A 22,981-nucleotide genomic window follows, 5' to 3' on the forward strand; every position below is an offset into this window, starting at 1 on the left:
GCATATTTTATATTATTGATATATTAATTATTTACATAATTTAAAATAATTTTTAATACCGAATATGCCAGTCTGGAAAGTAGGGCAGTTTTCGACGAGATCTCGTGCGTGCAATCGTAAAAAAATGCGTGATCGCGCGTGCACGCGTACCAAAATTTCCGGTCTAGGCGCGCACGCGTGTTTTAGGCGTCAGTACTGCGCGTGCACATTTTTTTTAATGAAAAAAATCCCGTGCGTGCACGTTGCCCTACTTTCCAGACTGGCGAATATGTAAAGACTGCTAAATTTTTATAGATTTTTATTAAGTCAAATTGTTAACACTATTGAAATTATAAATGTGGAGGCACAGAAGAAAGAAAGGCACTACGTTTTCAGGTTCTCATAGTAGCAAAGACTTTCCCTTTGCTGGAATACCAGAATTAAATGCACTATCTTACAACAGCAATGTGGTTTCACCAAACCTTACATCTCCTCTATATCCCAGCGTTTCTGGATCACAAGTTAATGTAGGAACTAAAATTTGTACCTATTAATTTGATTTCTAATTCCAATATTACAAAAAACTTATTTTTTGAACCATTTTATGTTTAAAAATAGTATTCAAAATTTTTAAATATTTAAATGGGTCAAAAAAGATGTTCAGAGGCTTTCAAAGAAGATGTCACAGGTAAGATAAGTGTGTTTAGATTATCCATTAAGCAAAGTTTTGTGTTACAAATTATACTAAAATTATTCCAAGGCTTGCTATATTTTAATTGAGGATAAATATTTTTAGGTATCGAATGAAGTGATTATAATTAATGACGAGGACGACATTACAGCAAGCGAGGATTTAAACACTAGTGAAAATAGCAATTTCGAGTATCTTGGTTTTCTGAGTGGAATGATAGTTGGTATCCGGTACTACACTGGAATGGTGAGTTGTGTTTAAAACTGGTACTACGAAAAATCTGCTTTATGAAAAACTGCCACTATGCTGGTTAGAACACTTGGCTTTAGTACATTAGGTTTGGGTTTGGTCATCCTTGCTTTCATGCTGTAGTGTCCTTTAAAAATACTCTGTATGAAATTGCTGGTTACTCCTGCTAAGCCAAAAACCAGGTGGTGGATTCATTATTGGGCATTTATATATTTAATAATTATACGTTATATATATACTGTAAAAGGCAACCAAAAACTGGATTGGGGTAACATATGTTACCCTATGTTTAGCCCATAAAGTCAACTTTTTTACACTAAGAACAAAAAATTCAAAAAAAATCTTGTTCTTTTATATTTTTTTGTTATTAACAGGTTAGTAATAATGAGATGATTAGTTTGGATCGTGAGCCGCAGAATCCTTACGATTGTAATGCTGTTCGAGTCTCAAATGCGAGGGGAGAAAAGGTTGGCCACATTAAGAAAGAAATGGCACGAGCTCTTGCAAAAATTGTGGACCCAGGTCTAGCACAAATGGAAGGGTAACTACAAGATATTAATTGTTTTTTTTAATATTTTGGATATTTCCTAAAATTATTTATGTGTATGCATTTCTTTAAAATTTGTATTTAATCAGTTTATTGTAAAAATTTAATTTAAAATTTAATTTTCCTACTAAAATTCTACAAAGTGTCTGAAAGTTTTTATTATGACTTAAGGTTTACTTAATGCAAAAATAATATAGTTTTTGTATTGCATTTTGACAGAGTTGTCTTAAAACGTGGTGGCAGCTCGTTTACCATTCCTGTTGTGATATCAATTTTGGGAGATCCCCAAAACCTTGAAAACATTGCTGCAGAGTTGAGAAAATATGGTTACAAATTGCAAACCACTCATTACAGCAACTCATTCAAGTCAGGTAAAAATTTTTTTTTGTATGTATATTTATCCTCAATGTGAGAAAATCGAATGCACTTAAACATAGAGTAACATCTGTTACTCTGACCCAGTCGCGAGTTACCTGTGGCAGTTTGGAAAATTATAGATTATAATTGCTCGATTTTTATGCTGCTGATTTAGTGCTGGCCAGGCAGCAGTTTAAACTGTTTATAGCGCCTTACTCAAGGGCGCTACAGCATGAGATCAGTGGTAATTGAACACACGACCTCATGTGTGGTGTAGCAAGAGTTCTTACCACTACACCACGTCGCCAGTTTTCCTGTGCTGCCTGTTATTTTTAATGATTTTACAGAAAATATTAAATAGTTATGAATGTATTTTAACATTGCACATAAATATTTTAACTTACATTGGATTATGCTTAATTTTTTTTTTACTAATAATTAAAAGATTTACCATAGTTTTTTCAATTATTTTTTAGGTCCTTCTACACCATACAGTCAACCAATTTTGTCTAAAACCACAAAGCTGACTTCTTCTCAGGTATCTAGTACAGTTGAAAAGCTTTTGTTTAGTAGTTTGTCATTTTTAAATTTGGTTTTGTGAATGCAGATCAAAAATCATCTTGACAATTTGTTTGAAAATTTAAAAGAATTCGACCAAAATGCGGAAGCAAAACAACCCAAGGTAATAGTTTAGTATTTAATGTTTTTTAAACACAATTTATTATTTTATACAAAGGTTATGGTGTATTGGGTAATAATTTACGTTAAAAAAAATTGTTTTAAAAGCAATCGGGAATAGTTTTTATAAGTTTATATTTATACAAAAAAAATTTTTGGTAAAGACTACAATATTTGAAAAAGACTGAACTGACATTTTTTTTGACTTTCGAATTTAAGTATTATTATTTATAATAATAAAATTGTTTAGGTAATCAAATCAAAGTTGTTTAGGCATCAGCTACAAGCAGTCAGCTGGATGATTAAAAGAGAAGAAGGTTTGGATTTGCCTCCATTTTGGGAAAAAATAACATCAAAGGGTAAAAAAAAAATTACTGAATTTGTGCGCAAATTTTAAAGTGTAAACTAATTAATGCAGATCTTGACTTATGCCAGATAAAATCTTATGCTAGATCAGAAATTTCAATGGAAATACTCCAATTCATTTGTTTGGAATAGTTATTCTGTTTATTCAAAACATAATATACTAAATAGTTGATATACATTTAATGTAAATATAAAATCATAACAATAAACAAAGGCAATTTTTAGACGGAACTGTAAGCTACAAAAACACAATCTTAAACTTTCAAACAAAGGAAGAACCAAAGAGAGTGAAAGGAGGTATTCTAGCAGATGACATGGGTTTGGTAGGTTTTTAAAACCTTTTTCGCTTACTCATTCTTATCTATGAGGGAATTTAGTTAATAAAATTTTAAACAACGGTATTGTTTATTTTTAATTTTACAAATATCTGTGTAATTAAAAAAAATGGTTTCATATAAAATCTTTTTTTTTTCATTTGTTGTTTTATTTTAATTTGATTTTTTATTAAAATTTTTTTAGGGAAAAACTTTGGTTGTAATTTCTCTTATTGTTGAACACGGAAAAAACAACAAGTCACTTTTCAAGTTAAAAGAAGAAATCGATAAAAAGTAAGAATTAAAAAATTAATTTATTTGTTTAATTTTATATAAAACGAAAAGTAATAAAGCTGAGATTTTATTAAACACAGTTTTTTAAAACATTAATTTGTAATATTTAATTTACGGCTTTGCTTTTGTAGTTATTAAACGTTATTTTTTTTTGTTAAAAAAAGGGAATAAACTACATACAGTATACTACATACAAAAGTTTTTTCACAACACAGTATACTACATACAAAAGTTTTTTCACAATACAGTATACTACATACAAAACTTTTTTTCACAATACAGTATACTACATACAAAAGTTTTTTCACAATATAGTATACTACATACAAAACTTTTTTTCACGGTTATTAAAAATTGTAAGGTATTTATTAGGGATGGGCTGAAATCCAAATTACTCGGATTCGACGAGCCCGAGTATTTTGTCGCGATACTCGGCTGAGTCCGAGTACTCAGTTATGACGTCATTTAAACGTATATAACTGTTCACGAGAATCTTTCCCGCATAATTTTAAAACTGCAAAATTTGCCAAAAAACACGTATTTATGGATTATAAAGTGTTTAACTTTGGCAAAACTACTTACCGCTGATAGCAATATCATTTTAAATCTAAATGAAAATGTAAAAGTCTCAAATTTATTATGCGTAAAATTTTACTATGTAAAAAGTGTATTTGTTGCGCAATTGTTGCTTAAATAACGTGATATAATTAAGAGTAGATTATAATTGAGAGTAGATTACAAAATTTGTGTTTTTTTATGTTTAGTAAATCGTATACGATCTTAAATGACAAATTATTACTCGGTGTCCGAGTACTAAAAAATGCTCGACGAGCACGAGTATTAAAATATTCTGAATACTCGGGCCGAGTACTCGATTTAGGGCTCATTAGTTTACCTTTGACCATACAATACATTTTCAACAGAAACACGTCTTTCCCTTACAGAGTAAACATTGGCATTAATTTTGTTTTCTGATGGATTCTCTGTAGCGACGCTGTATATAATAGGTTTCTCTAAGTTGGGATTTATATTTAATTTTTCTATTTTACTGCCAGCTTCAGAGTTTGTATTTCTTGTCATATGCCTAAAAACATATCAATAAATTTGTTTTATTGGTGAAACTTGAAAACATATTTTTTCTGGTCTTTGCAGTTTAACATTGTTTTTAAATTTTTCCAACCAATAGGGTAGAAATCTATGTTCGGGTAAAAAATAATTGATTATTCGAATAAATAATTAACTATAAACATGAATTAGATATTGACTATAACTTACCACATTTTAAAAAGCAACAATATAACAACCAAAACACTTAATCCAAGCAGCATGCTGAGTGTTATTATTAGAATTCTGCTGTCATTATCATTTTGAATGATTTTAGTGACGAAATCTGAAAAAAAACGACTAATATTCACTTTTTTTCATAATAAGCTACCTAGGTGACTAACTTATATTAATCCTTAACTGTTTTTGTTAATTTGTTAACCTCTTTGTTTTGCTTCTGTAGATAAAACAGTTTTATCTTGTATTGTTGGGCTGTGTGTTACTGTTTGATTTGTGCTTGTTTCAGTAGAGATGGGACTTTTTTTTGTAGATGTGTTGTTGTTTGTTGAACTTCTATGTGTAACTATTTCTTTTGTTGTTGATGGTGATGTTGTTGTTGATGATGTTGTTGTTGTTGATGTTGTTGTTGTTGTTGATGTTGTTGATGTTGTTGTAGGTTGGTAACAAGTATGAAATGTGGAAACAAAAATAACGTTGAATTTAAGATCAGTTGTTTTTTTGATTTTTGGTGGCCATGATTCACTTTCTGATTTTTTCGGACAAATGTCTTCTTGTTCTTCAGTTAAAATGCAGGTTTTAGCTTTGTTTGTATACCAACTACACCAGATATGATTTTTATCTTTTGGTACACGATCCCCTCTTTTTGACATTTTACTACCTTAATGATTTTTTAATTAAGTTGTTAATGAATGAATTTTTGATTAAAATATCAATAGACAAGTAAGTTTTTTTGTTACTGAACTACAGGTCAATTTGTGAAAGTAATTTAAAAAAAAGCTCAGGTATATAAAACATGGGTTAATATAATTTACTTTTTATTTACTTGAAAAATTCCATTTACCTGTTTAATTTAAGATAGTAAGTATACATTTTTCCGTAAAGTTTAAGGTTAAGCTTAAATGTGAAACAGTCAACTTTTACAATAGTTTAAATTAAATGAATGTATCTTTTTTATTTTATTTTGAGGTTAAAAATTTTTTGAGCTCACCATCGGGCAATGTTAGGATGTCTTGGTTATTTAATTCAGTGGAAATGTAAATTAGTTGCAGCAAAACAAGACCAGAAGAATAGTCTGACTTATTTATTTGCCAATTACATTTTTTGTCAACTGAAGCATCAATGTAGATACCCCAACTTTTCGGTCCGTAGCCATTACATTTTTTAGGATTTCCTTTTGTTATTTTTAACTCATTCAAGATTACCACTTAAAAAAATAAGTATTAGATAATTACTATTTTTTATGTGTATAGGCTTGACTTGTTTTGTTCAATTATTCTTTTCCAGAATTAGAGGTAACTAGTTTTACCATAGCAATCTTTTGGCACCATATTTTGCTGTAAAATGCCAATAACCAGGAAAAACTGATAGAATATTAATAAACAAGTAATATAAACCCACCTGGCAGAATCCGACCAGAGATATACTGTAAAAGTTTTTAACTGTCAATTTTTTTAATTATAAAAATATAGTCATTTTTACCTGAGATTATGATCCAATTGATAGTCTTTATCATTGTTAAGGTTTTTTGTAATGTAAATCCTTTTTTTATTTCGAAAGCAAAATCTAACTCTCTTCCAAATTATTTAATAATAATTTTATTGACTTATGTAACAAATTACTTGGATATTTTAAAAAATAGAGGCTGGGTCTTTTGACTAATCTAAATGTAGTGTCTAATTAATCAAAACAATGCTTTGATATTTCCTTGTTGGTTTAGTATATAAATACATTCAGCCATCTTGTGTTTGTTATGTACAAGCATTTTAAACACAGCTAAATGTAGTTATTTCCTACTCTAAAAGTTGTATGTGGGTAGTAGTATCGTTTTTAATTAATTTGTGGTATCTTAAATCTGTTGGCTAAGCTTTGTTTATTATTTCTGTTTTTTTAGTTTTTAGGATAAAAATAAATACATTTTTTGATGTGGTATAAAAATATGTTTTACTTAAAATAACATCACACAAAAGGCAGATTGATTTAACTTGCTTTAAACATTCATAGTGGTGTATTATCTTTTGTGATATAAATAAATATTTACATATCAAAACCTAATGTGTTTTTGCAATATATAACACTCATCAACTTCAAGTATAATGGCTTACATTGTTTAGATTGTAGTTTTAAGTACCTTAGCATATATTAATAATCTTGTCATCTTTTCATTACACAAGAGTTTATTGTTTTTGATTAATGACATTTTATTAAAAAGCTGAAGTCGCTATTTTTGGTACATTACATTTAACAACATAGTAAGGCCGTTTTATACAAATTTTTGTATTTGTTGTACTTAAGGTCTGCTGTTATATTTTTAGTTGTCTTTTTACTGACACTATTTTAGTATGTTTTTTCTTGTCATATAGTTAAAGATGTTTTTTAATAGCCTATACAGGAAAGTAAAAGTGAATTGTTCGATGTTAAAGTGTTTTATTTTTAAAAATGTTTTTATAAATTGAAAACAAATGAATATACTATGTATTACACAAAAAATATTTATTCTCAAGAACAAAATTTAAAATCAATGCAATGAAAATATATATACAAATAAGCTTATTAGATTTTTAACAATCTAAAATGTAAATGACAATAAAAAATTTGAACAAGTTTAAGACTCTTCTGGTTCGTATTGACCATACAATACATTTACAACAGACTCTCGCCTTTCTTTAATTGAGTGAATATCAGTCTTAGCTTCGCTTTCTGTTGGATTCTCTGTAGCTACGCTGTATATGTTAGATTCTTCCAAATTTGGTTTCATATATATTTTTTCTTTTTTACTATCAGCGTGCGAATTTGTATGCCTTGTCATATGCCTAAAAACATATGCTTTAATTTAAATTGAAAATTAGGAAGTTTGTTTTATTGTTTAAATATTAATTAACTATTTCTTTTGACTTTTGCAAACTATTGGTATATAGTATAGATGCCGCCCAATATATTTATTTTTTAAATTGTTACAACCTAATGTAGGGGGTTACTGTTTAAGTTAAAAAGAGCTTATTAATCAGATAAATTATTTACCATGGACGTGAATTAGATATTGACTATAACTTACCACATTTTAAAGAGCAACATTATAACAACTAGAACACTTAATCCGAGTAGTAAACTGAGTGTTATTATTACAATTCTGTTGTCATCAGCATTTTGAATGACTTTAGTACTGAAATCTAAAAAATAATAATTTTTATTAAAGCTGTATTGGCGAAGACTAATTTTGGCTATACATTTTTTTACACTTTTGATTGATTTACCTGTTGTTGTTTTTGCTTTTGTAGATATGACAGTTTGAGGTTGTTCTGTGTTGCTGTTTGTTACTGTTTTGTTTGTATTTGGATCGGTTAAGTTCGGCATTTTTTCTGTTGATGTGTTGTTGTGGGAAAATGTTATTGTAGGCGTGTTGCCATTTGTTGTTGTTGTTTCTGTCACAATTGAACTACTTTGTGTTTCTTCTTCTGTTGCTGTTGTAGTTAATGATGATGTTGTTGTGTGTTGGTAACAGGTGTGAAATGTGGCAAGCATAATAAGATTGAAAGATCCATCTTTTTTTGTTGTTGGTGGCCATGATTCACTCTTTGAATTTTCCGAACAAATGTCTTCTTGTTCTTGAGTTAAAATGCAGGTTTTATTTTTGTTTGTATACCAACTACACCAAATATGTTCTTTATCTTTTAGTACAGAGGTATCTTGATCCCAACCCAGTATGTTTCCTAAATGTCAAATTCGAATTTAATTTGTTAAAAATATTTTGGTTACTTTTTAACCTATTATAATAGCCTAAAGTTTCAGTATTAAATTAATGTTTCAATCATATGCATTATTTGAAGTTAAGCTTTTTATTTTTTTTAAAAAGTCATACAGTAAATTTAGGTAAATAGTTTTTGCCTAAAAATTGTACTTATTATTTAAAATAATTTTAAATAGTTTTAAACTAACCATCAGGCAGAGTGAATTTGTTCCACCTGCTGCCATAATTCTCAATATGAATCAATTGCAGTAAAACCAGACCTGAAGAATAATCTGCCTTATTTATTGCCCAGTTACAATCTTCATTCATTGAGTGGTCAATATAGATACCCCAATCTTTAGGATTGTAGGCATCACACTCAGATGTCTTCTCAGCAGTTTTTTCACAAATAGTAATTTTAAAGAAATGTATCATAACTTTAAAAACAAAAAAAAATTGTTAAACAAAATTGAACTTATTAATTTAGACAACATAAAACTTGGTCTTTGTCAATAAAGATTTAGTTTTTGAAACGTAAAAAGAAAAAATGATATTCTTACCTGCAATTGTTATCCAGTTGATGACTTTAATCATTTTGAAAATTTGACGTAAGTGTTGATCTATTTATTTTATCAAAAAATCTAAAACCCTCAATGATCTGCCTTTTCTGTGTATTTCTATTCAATCAAGTTTAGATTTCTCAACTAATTTGAATTTATTGCTGCGTATATCAAAAAACGCTTTCGTTTTATGCTGTTAGTTTAGTATGTTAATTCTTGTAGTAATTTTGTTTGTTGTGTACAGGGATGTTTGCATTGGTTTTGTATCGGTTTTTTGTTCATTTTATTTCATTTTAAATCAACATTTGGGTAATGATTTTTTATGTGTTTGTTTAAAATACCGTATTTTTTAAAGTGGTTTATAAACTTGTTTTGCCTAAAATAACATTAAAAGGAAAGCAATTTGATTACATTTGCTTAAAAAACTGTGACGATTTATTGAGTTTTGTAATTTAAATAAATATTTACATATTACGACTACTTGTTGTTTTTTTAATATATAACCATCATCATTATCAAGCCTATTGACTATTATTGTTTGTTTGGTTGTTTTCAAGTACTTAAACATACATAAAATTTATATTTAGTACATGATCTCTTTCTTTAACCTTTTTTTTACTTGATTATATTTTATTAAAATCCTTAAGTTGCTGTTTATGGTACGTTATCCCAAGTTACATGTTCCGACATATTAAATTGTGATTAATTGTTTAACTTATATATATTTCAAGCACTTATTTTTTAAAGTTTTTAATTCTTTTGGCAAAGTTTACATATTTTGTAAAATTTTAAGTTTGAAAAATCTTCGGATGACATATGTAAAAGAATATACTTGTAAATTGCGCTTTATTTTAAAAAATTTTGTAAAAGGCATATATACAAATTAAGTTCAGTTTTGACATCAATTTAAGCTTGTTTTTTTAGAACAACAAGGTTGACTCTGCAAAGTTTAATCTTGATTATACAACTCATTAACAACAGACACACGTTTTTCTTTTAATGAGTACTTTTTAACCTTGCTTGCATTTTTTGCCGAAAACTCATTTGCCACACAGTATATGTTGGAGTCCTTAAAATTTGTTGTTACATCTACATCTAATATTCTTTTTTCACTGATGACATGCATATTGGTAATTCTTGTCATATGCCTAAAAAATAATTTTTTTAAAACTACTGGAACTGAATTTATTGTTGCAAACAATCTATATTTAGTACAAAAATTTAAGTGTCTTATTAAATTACCTTGCAATTGAAATATTAAGTTAAGTAAAGGAATATAAAAAAGAGGTTATATATTTTTAAAGAATAAAGTTATAGTTAAATACAACTTTCACTTACCAAATTTTGACTACTAATGCTAAAACAATCAGAGTACTTGATCCTAGAAGCGTGCTCAGGGATATAACTGTAATGTTGTTATCAACATTTTAAAATATTTTATTTTTAATATTTAAAAAAATATACAGTTTAAATATAAAATGTTTATACGACTTTTTTGTTAAATGCACCTGTTATTGTTGGGTCTTTTGAACAAATGCTTGTTCGATTTGTGCTTGTGTTGCTGTTTGACATTGCCATTGTGGTTTTAAGGACTGTTGTTATTTCTTTCGGTGTTGTTGTTGTTGTAGGTTGTTCACAAGTATAAACTGTGACAAGCATGATAAGTTTGAATTCGGCATTATTTTAAAAAATTTTTGGTGGCCATAACTGGCTTTCTGAAATCCCGTTACAAATTTGTTTTTGTTCCAATGTTAACTTGCATGTTTTATTCTTACTATACCATCCACACCAAAGATGTTCGTTATGTAATAAATCACCATTACCATTCACCGAGTTGTAATTTAATGTATTTCCTAAATAATAAATTTTTGATGTTAATCGTCTGATTGTACATTTTTACGTTTTGTTTAAATATTTTTACACAGATTTATCAAAGAAAAATAGTGTTTGCTAGATCACAAATTTAAAACATATTCAAAGTATTTCAGTTTGAAGTAAAAACATGCACATACAATTAGGTAAACTGTAAACCATGGTTTAAAAGATTGGTTGCCTGTTTTTTTTTTAATTTAACTTTGAGTTGTATGTTTTTAGTCGAAGATTTATTTAAAACATTTTTAAACTTACCATCGGGCAAAATTAATTCATCATTCCTTTTATAAGAATCAATGTTAATTATTTGCAACAAAACTAGATCAAAAGAAGGGTCTTGTGTGTTAACTTCTCAAGCACATTCTTTGAGATATTTATCAATGTAGATACCCCAAAGTTTAGGTTCGTTACATGTATCACTTTTAACTTTTATTTCAAGCGAGCTCTTTATCAAAACTCCAAAACGCAATTAAATGTTAATTAGTTAGTTATTATTATTTTATTTAAGTGCCCTAATAGTTTTGTTAAAACTCAGGGTATAAGATTGGCTTATCTTTATAAAACCAATAACTAAATTTTATACTGATTAGAAATTTTTCTTTTTTTTTTTGCTTTTTTGCACATTGATAAAACTAAATAATAAATACGATATACAAGTAATATTACAACAATGCGACGGGAAAAATTGACAAAATCAATTTAATGATTTAAAACATGACAAAAGTATTAATGTTTACATAAAGATTTTAAGTATGTTATGGCATGGTCACCAAACCCAAAAAAAAAATTTTTTTACAAATACATTTTACAAGACTAAAAGCAAAAACAGGGTTATTACTAACTGGCAAATTAAGAATAAAAAAGGTTATGCAAATTCTTGATTTCCAATAATGGTTAAGTTTTGCAAATGCAAGGAAATAAAAATTTAATTTTCTCACCTGAAATTAATATCCAATTAAGAACTCTTTTCATTGTTGAAATTTTATTTTGACGTGTTCAATACTTTTAAGTAATTAATTTGATTTTTTCCTATTTTTAAAGTAGCTTAATTTTTTGACAAAACTGTTACAGTACTGGTCTGCTTAACAGTTTAATACTGTTTTATGTTGTTTGTTTTTTTTTTACATTTGTAAAATAAAGGCTAGGTTTCAAGAATTAAAATTTTTACTGAAAATTGAAATACAGTTTCTATATTACGGTGTTGATATAATATGGTCATATTTGTTTTGAAGTAAGCTGTTGCGTACAAGCACTTAAGATGTTACTAAAATTACTTAATTTCTTACGCTATAAATTATAGTTTCTATTTTGTGTGGTTGTATTGATTTTTTTTTCGAACTCTTGAAATTTTAAATCAATATTTGGATAAGATTTTTTGTTTTATATTTTACGTTTAAATTACATGATTCTAATTTTTTAATCCTGCATTCGAGTTTGTTAATAACATTAAAAGGAAAGTCAGTTGTTGGCCTTAATAGCAGATATACTTTAATAAGGCGCAAAAATTAAATATATAAGATAAAAACAATATAATTCTAGTGATTTTTTAATTTTAAACTAAATTGTTTACAAAATTGTTGTTTTTGATCTTTTATTCTTTTTCTTTTTTTTTATTGCACAATTTCGGTAATGTATATAGGTTATAGCTTAACATATTATTATACTTCGTTTCTAACAAAAAAACAATTTAAACCAAGTAACAATTTGATTACACAACATGTCCAGGTTTACACTAGTTTTGACAAGAAGATTAATATATTTTTTTTTGTTATCCTTGTTGTAGGAAAGTCGAATGTGCAACTTAAACATAGTGTAACATCAGTTAGTTTCGAGTTGTCTGTGGCAGTTTGTGATATCATCAATTATAATTGCCTGATAATTATGCTGCTGATTAAGTGCTGGCTCAGCAAGAGTTTATACCGTTTATAGCGCCTTACTCAAGTGCGCCACAGCAAAAGAGCAGTTGGGACTGAACCCACGACTTCATGTTGGTGTAGCAAGTTGGTGGTGTAGCAAGTTAAGTTGGTGGTGTAGCAAGTTCATGGTGGTGTAGCAAGTTTTCTTACTACTACACCACGCTGCCGGCAAATATTGTTATGGTTGGCTGGCATATAGTTCATTGACTACTGATATTCTTTCGTCATTGAAAGGTTGATATATTACGTTTTCTACAGTCTGCGATTGCTCTTTCTGAGTGGGTAAGTTATAAACATTTTCATTGGTGACAACATTGCTGTCTTGTGTTTGCGGATTGTTGGCAGTCAGTATGCTGTTGTTGCTGTAATACAAGTTTATATTTTTAAAACTAGCTTTGCCTTTAACCAATCAAATTGTTTTTTTAATTCTTTTTAGTATTTTAAGCCAAAATTTTTTTTATATATTACTTTAAACAAAAAATATGTTGTATTTTTTCACTTACCAAAGCTTGTAAATCAAGAACAGGATCAAAAAAATAGACAGGAAAAGCATAACTCCTAAAATAATTGCTGTTTGGTTTACACATTGTTCAATAACATTTACTTTGGTAGTTATCTCTGGACAATGATAAAATGTTGTTAACATTTTAATTCCATAATCTCCTTCCCTTTTAGAAACTTGTGGCGGCCATGTTAGACTGGGTCTTATGGTTTGGTTGCATAGTTTTTGCATTTTTTCATTTAATTTACATGTGTTGTTGTTTGATTTTTTTACAAACCATCCACACCAGAAAACTCGGGCAATCTTTAATTCGAAATGATTTTTGCCAATAAAACGTTCTCCTAAAAATTAATTAGAGTCATTTGTAAATTTGTTCATGCGTTGGGATAATTTTTTTACATTGAGATTAAATTACAATTCTGTAACTATGATATTTACTAGTTTGTGTTTTTTTAGCAACTTTATTATAAATTGTGCATGTGGCTACTTGATAAATTCATGAGTTTTTTTTCTGATTTAAAGGTTTTTTTTGGATATTATCAATACCATTTATAAACTAAAACTTTATTACCGTCTGGTAGGAAAAAATTGTGGTGTGTTTTGTAACTATTTTCATTAATCTCTTGAATAAGAAGCAGTGAGGTTGTATTATCACTTGAAACATCTAAAGTCCAGTTGCAAGCCATATTTAGATTTTTTGAAAAAAATAATCCCCATTGAACAGGTTTAAATTGTTTGCAGTTTTTACTATTAACATTTAGGCTTATATGAGTTACTGCAAATAAAAAAAAACAGTTGGTTATTTACCTTCGCAGTTGTATTGATTAATAACTAAAAGTAAGTTATTCAAACTTAAGTATCTATAAAGTTCGTAATACAGTATTTGTTTTTTAAATTCACCCTTAAATATATAAAACTTTAATGACAAAGATCTTTAATAAACATATTTTCTCTAGAAGTAAAGGTTTTTGTTTAAAAATAGCATGCATTTATAATAAAATGTTTTATAAATGTGCACATACCAATGCAGTTAAAAGAAATACTTATATTTATATATAAATATACTACATACCTAATAAGAAAATCCATAACTTTCTTGTAGTTTTCATTCTGGGTTGTGTAAGTATTAACCTTACCTAATAAAATAACACTTGTACACACCTTGATAATATAACAATAGTGAAAATATGGTTATTAATTTTAGCCAGTGATGGCATTGTTCACTTCCTTTTAGAAATGTGTGGGCATTAACTTACGCTTAAAAATATTAAACAATCATTTTAAATTAAAACATAATACAATACATGTTCGTTATGTTTTATTTGTAAGGTGGTGGTCATGCCTATTTTTATAAAATTGTATTTGTTTTGAATTTAGATTTTTGTTTGTGATGATTAAGAGCGTTTTTGTTGTGAACATTTTGTTATAAATAAAAAAAACTATTTTCACCTCTACTTTTGATTTATAATTAAGTATATGGTATTGTTTTTACACATAAGTCGTGGCCATGTGTTATAGTTAATGTTATTTTTATTGGAAAAAGCTGACATAATATTTCATAGTATTTGCCTTTGTAAAAGACACATTTTAATTAATCAACATCATCACATAAACGCCAATTTTTTTAGTTAGTGTCTTATAAATTTGTTACAAGACCATTTATTTAAACTACATATGTAATAGAATCAAATTTGTATAAAATAATAAAAATGACACTTTTTACGCATTTTCAACAATTTTTTTACATATTTTTGGTATTAAAACACAATCATTTACATAGACATATTACCAAATTTAAAAAAAAATTATAATTTTAAGATTTTTGGTTATGCCAGCTACAAATTACCAAAGCATTAACACATCTTTCAATATAACAAAACAAGTTTCACATTTGATTAGTTATTTTTGTTGTCTTTTTGGGAGTTTATTTTAAAGTGCTTAGAAAGTAACAAAAAATGTTGTAACATAAAACAATAAAACCAAATACGATTTAGAATAACATATTTCCAGTAGTTTTCATTTATATTGCGATCATTTTACAAATTATGCAAAAACATAACAATAAAAAAAAATAAAATTCTTTATTACCCTTTTTTTAATGTACAAATCTTTAGCAAAAAAAAAGCAAACACAAAATTAAAAATTTCAAATTTTCAGGACAGTATTTACTTTTTGTCAAGTTCATAGTTTGTATTCTCATATACGTTCTCGTTTGTGATTTGATTGATATTAACAGTAACAGTGTCAACTTCGGATTGCATGTCTGTCTCCTGAGTGTAGTTCCCATTTCTGTTACAGCAACTAAAAAAAAATAATAATTGGTTAATGGATATCTGACTAAGAAAAATAGGGTTTCATATTTAAAAATTAATTTGGAAAAATCAAGTTTTAAATATATTAATTAGATAGTTTTTAAAAGTCAATTAAACATGGTTAAGCTTTTAAAAGGGTGATTTTGATTATTTTGAAATGTTTAATTACTGGAAAACATTTGCTCGCTGTTGAATAGATATTAAAATTTGAGCTTGACTGTACTTTCTAAAATTATGCTTAGTAGTCTTACCATCTTTTGTAAATTATTGCAATCAGTATAACTATCACAACGGGCGCGACAATGGCCATAATGTTAGCTATAGCTTTGGAAACCATATCACTTTTTTCTTCACCACACACATCATCGTTATCAAATATTTGATACTCCCCACCGCAACAGCCATAAAACGTGGTATCAGGTGCAGCATCTTTTACTAGTATAAGTTTTGGCGGCCATTGAACAGTGTAAGAGCTTTCACATTGTGCTTTAAGTTCATCTGTCATGCTGCAATTTTCTTCGGAGTAATAGCATGTAGTAAAAGTTGCTGCGTTAGAAAGTTTGTCGCTTGTCAGTGTGCTTCCTAAAAACAGTTGTTGCTCTTTTAATAACAGATTTAAACTTTAACTAAAAAAATTAGTTTGAAGGTTATGCTTTAAGGTTTCTAGTTAAAAATATTCGAATTAAAAAAAAAAAAATTCGTAAAAACTTATTCTATTCTTACTTAACTTGGTTATTCATCTTAGATTATGATTTTAAATATGATTTTGTATTTATAAAATAATTTTTGTCAAAAAATTTGGTATTACCATTTGATAAATAAATTTCATAGGTATGTTTAGTTGTTATAACAACAAAGCTAGCATTCTTTGGTGGTGTTAGTTTTTCAATGCAAGGATCATTAACACTTGCGACCATGCAATTTGGTGAAACTTGTGTTGACACCATGCTGGTGCAACCTTAATGAAGAGTTAACTGTTTAAATTTTTAGTTGACTGACTTTCTAAGTTTTTTGGCTGGCAGCTCGTGCGATATCCTGTATTATTTACTTAATTTTTTTGATTTTTAGAAATATTAAAGTATTACAAATAAAATAAACAATATATTTATCCACCAAAAATATACAATTACAATTAGTCTTTTGATGCATACATACCCAAAATCAGAAAGAAAACCAAATTTCTGAAAGACATTTTATTTTTTTTTTCGAAATACTTTATTTTATAAACACGCGCTTTCTGTCAAATGTACTAAATGTAGGATAGGAAAAATTTCTTTTCAAAAACTTGAATCATATTATAAGCTACTTCTTCTTTCTTTTAATTGACCGATAATTAAGTTATACTTTCACATTTAAAATAAATTTTGTAACAGCTTTCTTTTTACAAGTAACTTTATTTAAAATGAAAGTCTGTTAATCTAAAGTACAATAAAAACAATATTGGTAAGGTAATATCCCAATCTTTATCATATCTAATATTATCCTGAAATGTAATATTTGAGATTAATGGAAATTTTGTTTTTAACTTGTTTTAATTTTATTTTTTGAATTTAAGTGAAAATTAATTGAGTTATTTTTAGTGATAAGTTATAAAATAATCTCTTGTAATAATATTTTACAATTATTTCTTTATAAAAATGTTGCTACAAACATAGGCTTAAATATATATTTGTATTGTGAGATGTCGAACTGTACAAAAATTTTGTTTTTATCTTTTAGATATCCAGTCAAAAAGTTAAACGAATCAAACACATTTAAAGCTGTGAAATCCCTTAAAAAACAAAAAGAAAATGATGCAGAAGTTCAAATTATAGAAGACAAGTGCACTAATAGGTATTTAATTGACTGTGAAACTTAATTTTAACTTTACCCTTGAAGCTGTGAAAATATATACGATAAAATTTTTTTCTAGAAATTTATTTTAATTACTTTTTGGTTGACATTACTTATTTGATATAAAATTCTGCTTGTATTTTAGGTCAAGAAAAAGGCCTGTGAAATATACTGAAGACCAATGCAGTGACAATGACATAGAAATCATAGAAACTGTTAAAACAAAAAAGGGTAACTTTATAATTCTGGGATATAAAAATGAATACTGCACACACGTTTTGGCAATAATTTACATAAAAAGAGATTTTATTTCATATTGAGAATTTTGAAAATAATTTTTTGCTCATTTAAAAACCCAAGGTTTTAAGTTTAATATTCACCATTTGCAGTCTGTGCATAAAAAGGGCATTTGATTGGACAGATATCAATTCCAAAAGTTTTGGTTTTAATTTTTTTCCTAACATTTTGCTGTATCGATGAATGAATTTTTTAAAGCCTTTAACCAATAATAAAAAATGACTGGACCTCAGTCAAACGAACATGATAAGGTTGTAAAAATATTTTTTATTTTTATTGTACAATCATTGCAAATATATATGTTTTAACAGCGAAATGCAAGTCAAAAATAAGGAAAAAGTTAGAAGATGATCATTGTTTTATTATTGAAGGTAAAGTCTATAACATGGTTGTTATTTTTCATTATCTTTGAATTTAATTTATTATATATTATGCTGTAAAAACATGAATTTCTTGTACAATATACTATTTCTGTCCCATTTTAAGTTTATAATTTAAATTTTAAATATTAAAAAACAGAAACTTTATTAAAAGTTATTAATTATTTAATAATACTATTATCATGCAAATTTTATTTTATTTACAGAGTCCTCTAGTTTAAGCTCTAATTTTGATGATTTTCAATTTAAAAAAGGTGGTTAACAATCATATTTTTAAAAATATTCAAAAACTTTATAAGTCATGACTCGTTGGTTGATCTGCCTTTAAATTTTGTCTAATTGTGTAAATTTATATTTGAGAAAAAAACATTTTTTTTAACAAAATTCTGTTTTTAAGAATCTACGCAACCCACTTTAATAGTTTGCCCTCTATCTGTTATTTCCAATTGGGAGGTAAGAAATATTATTTGGTGTTCAATAAATTTTGTGATAACCCTTTTCAATAACGATCAAACTCTTTGTTTTTTAAATTTTTTTTATGATTAACATGTCACTTTCATAATTTGTTTAACATTTCAGGGCCAAATCAAAGAGCATTTACATCATTCAGTTGAGTTAAACGTTGTGATTTATCATGGAGTTACAAAAATATCTGCACCAAAACTTAGCCAGCAAGACATTGTTATCACTACTTATCAGACTTTGGCTCAACAGTTTAAGGTGACCTTTCTCTACTGTTATACCTTAAACATTGCTAAAATTTTATACTTCTGTTAAAAATAGGTAAGCAATTAAAAAGAAAATTTGGTTAGTATATTTTTATTTCATTAAACATGACAGAAATAATAGATCTTTTTTTGTAGAAATCGAAAAAGGCTGGTGCACTGTTAAAAGTAGATTGGTTAAGGGTTGTATTGGATGAGGGTCATATCATTCGAAACCCAACTGCTCTACAAACACAAGCTTGCTGTGCAGTAAAATCAGAAAGAAAGTGGATTTTATCAGGTTTATAAATTCTTCTTTAAATTTTTTTTTATTCTAAATGTAGACTCACAGTAGTAATTGTTACTCTAGCAGATTTGCTAGAACTGATTTTAAAGGCAGTTAAATTTTTTTGTTATTTTGACAAAATGCATTTTTTAATATTTAAAACAAGGCACGCCAATTCAAAACTCGATCAAGGATTTGTGGACAATGTTTTCTTTTCTCGGTTTGGAGCCTTTTGCTGATCGGTCTTGGTGGCAGAGAACCATTGAAAGACCTTTAAAGAATGGAGAAGAGGCTGCTTTAAGGTTAAGTTTTTTTTTTAATATAAATATGTTTATCCTCAAAATGATATAGGGCTTTGTATTGTGAATTTAAATTGCTTTTTATTTTAAAATATTTCTTTGTCTGTTGGTTGGCTTATATGTGAAAATTGATTTATTTTTAATATTTTTGTCCAACATTTAGGAGGGTCCAATGTTTGATGGGAGTAATGTGCTTGAGAAGAACTAAACATCAAAAAATTGATGGTAAACCAATCGTCGATCTTCCGGAAAAAGAAGTTTGCATGACAACGATTGATCTTCTACCAAGTGAGAGACTGGTCTATAATAAAATGGACGCAGCTGGAAGAAAGACCATTAAAAGGTGTGCACAAAACGGCTAAGCATCTATTTTAAATTAATCTAACAGTAAATATTTATTTTTGTATAAAAGTACTGGCTTTGACTTTTAATATAAACATCACCAAAGCTTGGTTACAATCCAGTTGCCTAACTAGGTTTCATGCAAATTTAACTGTTTTTGTAGCCATAGTCTTGGCCTCTAATGTCCAGAACTTTATGTTTTTTAACACAATTTCCTAAGTCAATCAATGAGGGTAGTATTTTTCTTAAGAAAAACATTTGTTTTTCAGTTTAATAGACAATGGTGTAGTAATGAAAAGGTATGCAGAAGTCTTGGTTATTTTAATGAGACTTCGGCAAATTTGTTGTCATCCCTACTTGGCTAAAGATGCAATTGAACAACTAAAAAGTGGTATTTTTTTATATTTTTTCTTGTGAATAAAATTTATTTTTAAATTACTTAAAACATAACTTGGTTAAATTTGTTATGGATTTAAAAAAAACATTTTTTTTCTGTATATATCTTTATTCTCAATGTGGGAAAGTCAAATGCGCGACTTAAACATAGAGTAACATCAGTTACTCCGCCCCAATCTTGAGTTGCCTTTTTGCAGTTTGGGATATTATAGATTATAATTGCCCGGTAATTATACTGCTAATTAAGTGCTGGCTCAGCAGGAGTTTATACCATTTATAGCGCTTTACTCAAGGGCGCTACAACATGAGATCAGTGGAGATTGAACTCATGACCTTATGTGTGGCGTAGCAAGTGTTCTTACCACTACACCACTCTGCCAGTGAAAAAATCAGCAATTCAAATACACAGTGTTTGAAGTTACATATTTTTTTATATTTGTTTAGATGTAAAAGTACCAGCAGATGAGGCCAGGGAGTTAGTATCAAAACTTGTTGAATTATTAAGTTCGGGTTCTGTGGAGGAATGTTGTGTTTGTCTTGATTCCTTAACTGTACCCGTTATCACCAGATGCGCTCATATTTTCTGTAAACCTTGCATCTCTGAGGTTATCTTGAATAGTCAAGTAAGTGATAGGATGATCGAAATCAGTCATATTAATTAAGTAACTAATAGCATATGTTTGACTGGCAGCTTGGTGTAGTGGTAAGATTACTTGCTACACCACCATGGGGTCGTGGGTTTAATCTCCACTGCTTTCATGCTGTAGCCCTTGAGTATGGCGCTAAAAACGGTATAAACTCCTGCATGAGCCAGCACTTAATCAGCAACATAATTACCGGGCAATTATAGTCTTTATAATATCCCAAACTGCCACAGGCAACTCAAGACTGGGTCGGAGTAACTGATGTTACACAATGTTTAGGTTGCGCATTCGACCTTCCCACATCGAGGATAAAGATATATACAAAAAAAAACATGACATAATGTATTTTACTCCATATGCGAAATTTAAAAATATGGCATGTTTCATACCTTAGCTTGTTTTTGTTTTTTTTGTGGTATCTTAATACTGTCAATGGTGGGTAAAAAAATTAAGAAGGAAATTAAACCTGGGACTTTGTGCTATTGTTAAGACTCTATGTATCATCTGTGTAACAGGTAAATCAGTACTACTTACAATTTAAAATTTTTGCCATTTTTGTTAGTTTCATCCAAGATGTCCATTATGCCGAGGAGATGTTAAACAAGATGAACTCATTGAAGTTCCACAAGAGGACAATAAAGATGAGGTCAAAGGTGAAGAGGTCATGAACCCAAGCACAAAAGTAAATCAGATCATTTTGGTTAATCTGTAATAGAAAAAATTTGCTGAATTGATTTATTTATTTTTGTTATTCAGATTGTTGCCTTAATGACTGAACTTACAAAGATCAAAGAAAAAAATTCCAAAATAAAAAGTCTTGTCGTGTCGCAATTCACTTCGTTTTTGAAAATCATTGAAAAACATTTAAAGTAAGTTTTTGGGTTTATTTTAAATATTATTCATCTAAAATAAATTTACTTTAGAAATTAGTAATGTATTGTTTTAACTTGATCTAATAAATACTACGCCTTGCCATTGGTAGAAACTTTATTAAACTTATTATGATATATGTGTTAAATTTCTGCTAAAATCTTACAATGATGTTAACTAATAAATTTTAATATGTTTATGGCAGAAAGGCTAATATCGAATGTGTGATGTTTTTTGGAGGGTTATCGATGGCAAAACGGAAAGAAGCTATACACGACTTTCAAAATGGAAGCCACACTGTCATGCTTTTATCTTTAAAGGTTTAGATATCTGCTTTTATGTATTAGAGGGCTTGAGTAAGGCTTAATGTATTTCTTTCAGTCTAGCCCCAAAAAACAAGCAGCTTGATAATAAATAGTGTAACAGGTTAATTAATAATACAAAAGATTGGCAAAGCCAAATTAGAACTAAGCCAGCATGCTGAAAGCTTTTTCATGGTAAAAACATAACAACTACCTTGTTATAAGGTAGTAAATGAATAAATACCAATATTATTTAAAAGGCCGGAGGAGTTGGGTTAAATTTAACTGCTGCATCTCGGGTATTTCTAATGGAGCCGGCTTGGAACCCAGCGGCCGAAGAACAATGTTTTGACCGGGTCCATAGACTAGGACAAACCAAGCCTGTAAGTTATAAAACCATAATTATGACTAATAGATATATGGCAAGCCTTATAAGGTAAAGTTTTTAATATATAGGTTAGAATTGTGAAATTCGTTTGCTCGAATTCGATCGAGGAAAGAATAATTGAGATACAGAAACTTAAACAAGAAGTCGCAAGCAAATCACTTCAGAAAATTAATTCCGAACAACGCAAGAAACAAACTCTCAATGATCTCAGAACTTTAATTAATCTGTGATTTTTTTGGGGAACACAAATTTCAAGTAAAGGATGATATTTTTTTTAAAGCGTAGCACACACTGTTTAGTAAGTTTATTTTTATGTGTTTTCCGTCTAATTTACCACAGCTATTTTGTTATTCACGTTATTTTTTTATCAAGCGCAATTCCATGGGTTCGTTTTAGATTTTTTGTTGCTTAAATTGTTTTTTTTTTCATTACACGTTTTTACATTAAATGATGTAAGTAAGATCAGGTAAGATAAAGTACAGCGGCTTTAATAACTAATGCAGGTATTGAGGTATATATATTTATATACATAAGTATTAAACAGTTTAAGTATAAAACGTCAAAGTAAACTTGTGCGGAATACGTTTAGTATCAT

At 28.2% G+C, this 22,981-nt stretch overlaps 4 protein-coding genes across 4 annotated transcripts; 1 reads left to right on the forward strand and 3 right to left on the reverse strand.

The window, feature by feature from the left end:
- The first annotated feature begins 335 nt into the window (after positions 1-335).
- LOC145755734 (DNA-dependent ATPase/E3 ubiquitin-protein ligase HLTF-like) lies at positions 336-22,769 on the forward strand. The gene is made up of 25 exons (XM_082571983.1): positions 336-506; positions 776-916; positions 1,294-1,460; positions 1,686-1,837; positions 2,300-2,361; positions 2,431-2,505; positions 2,752-2,860; positions 3,093-3,190; positions 3,387-3,475; positions 17,365-17,478; positions 17,624-17,709; positions 18,087-18,146; positions 18,362-18,409; positions 18,553-18,608; positions 18,735-18,875; positions 19,019-19,160; positions 19,312-19,447; positions 19,608-19,787; positions 20,056-20,177; positions 20,627-20,805; positions 21,389-21,508; positions 21,583-21,695; positions 21,902-22,016; positions 22,259-22,381; positions 22,455-22,769. Exons 1-25 carry the CDS (start codon positions 336-338, stop codon positions 22,614-22,616), a joined length of 2,961 nt encoding a protein of 986 aa, XP_082428109.1. The 3' UTR covers positions 22,617-22,769.
- On the reverse strand, positions 3,581-6,431 carry LOC145755441 (uncharacterized). The gene is made up of 5 exons (XM_082571682.1): positions 6,239-6,431; positions 5,748-5,963; positions 4,962-5,417; positions 4,751-4,865; positions 3,581-4,559 (listed from the first exon to the last, which is right to left on the reverse strand). Exons 1-5 carry the CDS (start codon positions 6,270-6,272, stop codon positions 4,367-4,369), a joined length of 1,014 nt encoding a protein of 337 aa, XP_082427808.1. The 5' UTR covers positions 6,273-6,431; the 3' UTR covers positions 3,581-4,366.
- Positions 12,763-14,508, reverse strand: LOC145755443 (uncharacterized). Its single transcript, XM_082571685.1, has 4 exons — positions 14,406-14,508; positions 13,905-14,108; positions 13,335-13,674; positions 12,763-13,193 (listed from the first exon to the last, which is right to left on the reverse strand). The coding sequence occupies exons 1-4, from the start codon at positions 14,440-14,442 to the stop codon at positions 13,010-13,012; spliced, it is 765 nt and encodes a 254-aa protein (XP_082427811.1). The 5' UTR covers positions 14,443-14,508; the 3' UTR covers positions 12,763-13,009.
- Positions 15,499-16,872, reverse strand: LOC145755212 (uncharacterized). Its single transcript, XM_082571440.1, has 4 exons — positions 16,801-16,872; positions 16,454-16,603; positions 15,897-16,227; positions 15,499-15,634 (listed from the first exon to the last, which is right to left on the reverse strand). Exons 1-4 carry the CDS (start codon positions 16,835-16,837, stop codon positions 15,499-15,501), a joined length of 654 nt encoding a protein of 217 aa, XP_082427566.1. The 5' UTR covers positions 16,838-16,872.
- Positions 22,770-22,981: the final 212 nt, after the last annotated feature.

The sequence above is a fragment of the Corella eumyota genome, chromosome 6 (genome assembly GCF_963082875.1).
Source record: "Corella eumyota chromosome 6, kaCorEumy4.1, whole genome shotgun sequence".
NCBI classification, from domain to species: Eukaryota; Metazoa; Chordata; class Ascidiacea; order Phlebobranchia; family Corellidae; genus Corella; species Corella eumyota.

Bases quoted from the DNA above. Each gene is read 5' to 3' on its own strand.
- LOC145755212 (XM_082571440.1), bottom strand. From the start codon at position 16,837: ATGTCTTTCAGAAATTTGGTTTTCTTTCTGATTTTGG. The intron at 16,604-16,800 runs GTATGTATGCAT...CTCTTCATTAAG, and splicing joins GGTTTTCTTTCTGATTTTGG to GTTGCACCAGCATGGTGTCA. The intron at 15,635-15,896 runs GTAAGACTACTA...ATTTTTTTTTAG, and splicing joins GCAATAATTTACAAAAGATG to TTGCTGTAACAGAAATGGGA.
- LOC145755441 (XM_082571682.1), bottom strand. From the start codon at position 6,272: ATGATAAAGACTATCAATTGGATCATAATCTCAG. The intron at 5,964-6,238 runs GTAAAAATGACT...TATTTTTTTAAG, and splicing joins CAATTGGATCATAATCTCAG to TGGTAATCTTGAATGAGTTA. The intron at 4,560-4,750 runs GTAAGTTATAGT...ATATGTTTTTAG, and splicing joins TTGTTGCTTTTTAAAATGTG to GCATATGACAAGAAATACAA.
- LOC145755443 (XM_082571685.1), bottom strand. From the start codon at position 14,442: ATGAAAACTACAAGAAAGTTATGGATTTTCTTATTAG. The intron at 14,109-14,405 runs GTATGTAGTATA...TTTTATTTGCAG, and splicing joins GTTATGGATTTTCTTATTAG to TAACTCATATAAGCCTAAAT. The intron at 13,194-13,334 runs GTAAGTGAAAAA...CTTGTATTACAG, and splicing joins TTCTTGATTTACAAGCTTTG to CAACAACAGCATACTGACTG.
- LOC145755734 (XM_082571983.1), top strand. From the start codon at position 336: ATGTGGAGGCACAGAAGAAAGAAAGGCACTACGTTTTCAGGTTCTCAT. The intron at 17,710-18,086 runs GTAACTTTATAA...ATGTTTTAACAG, and splicing joins AACTGTTAAAACAAAAAAGG to CGAAATGCAAGTCAAAAATA. The intron at 22,017-22,258 runs GTTTAGATATCT...ATTATTTAAAAG, and splicing joins TCATGCTTTTATCTTTAAAG to GCCGGAGGAGTTGGGTTAAA.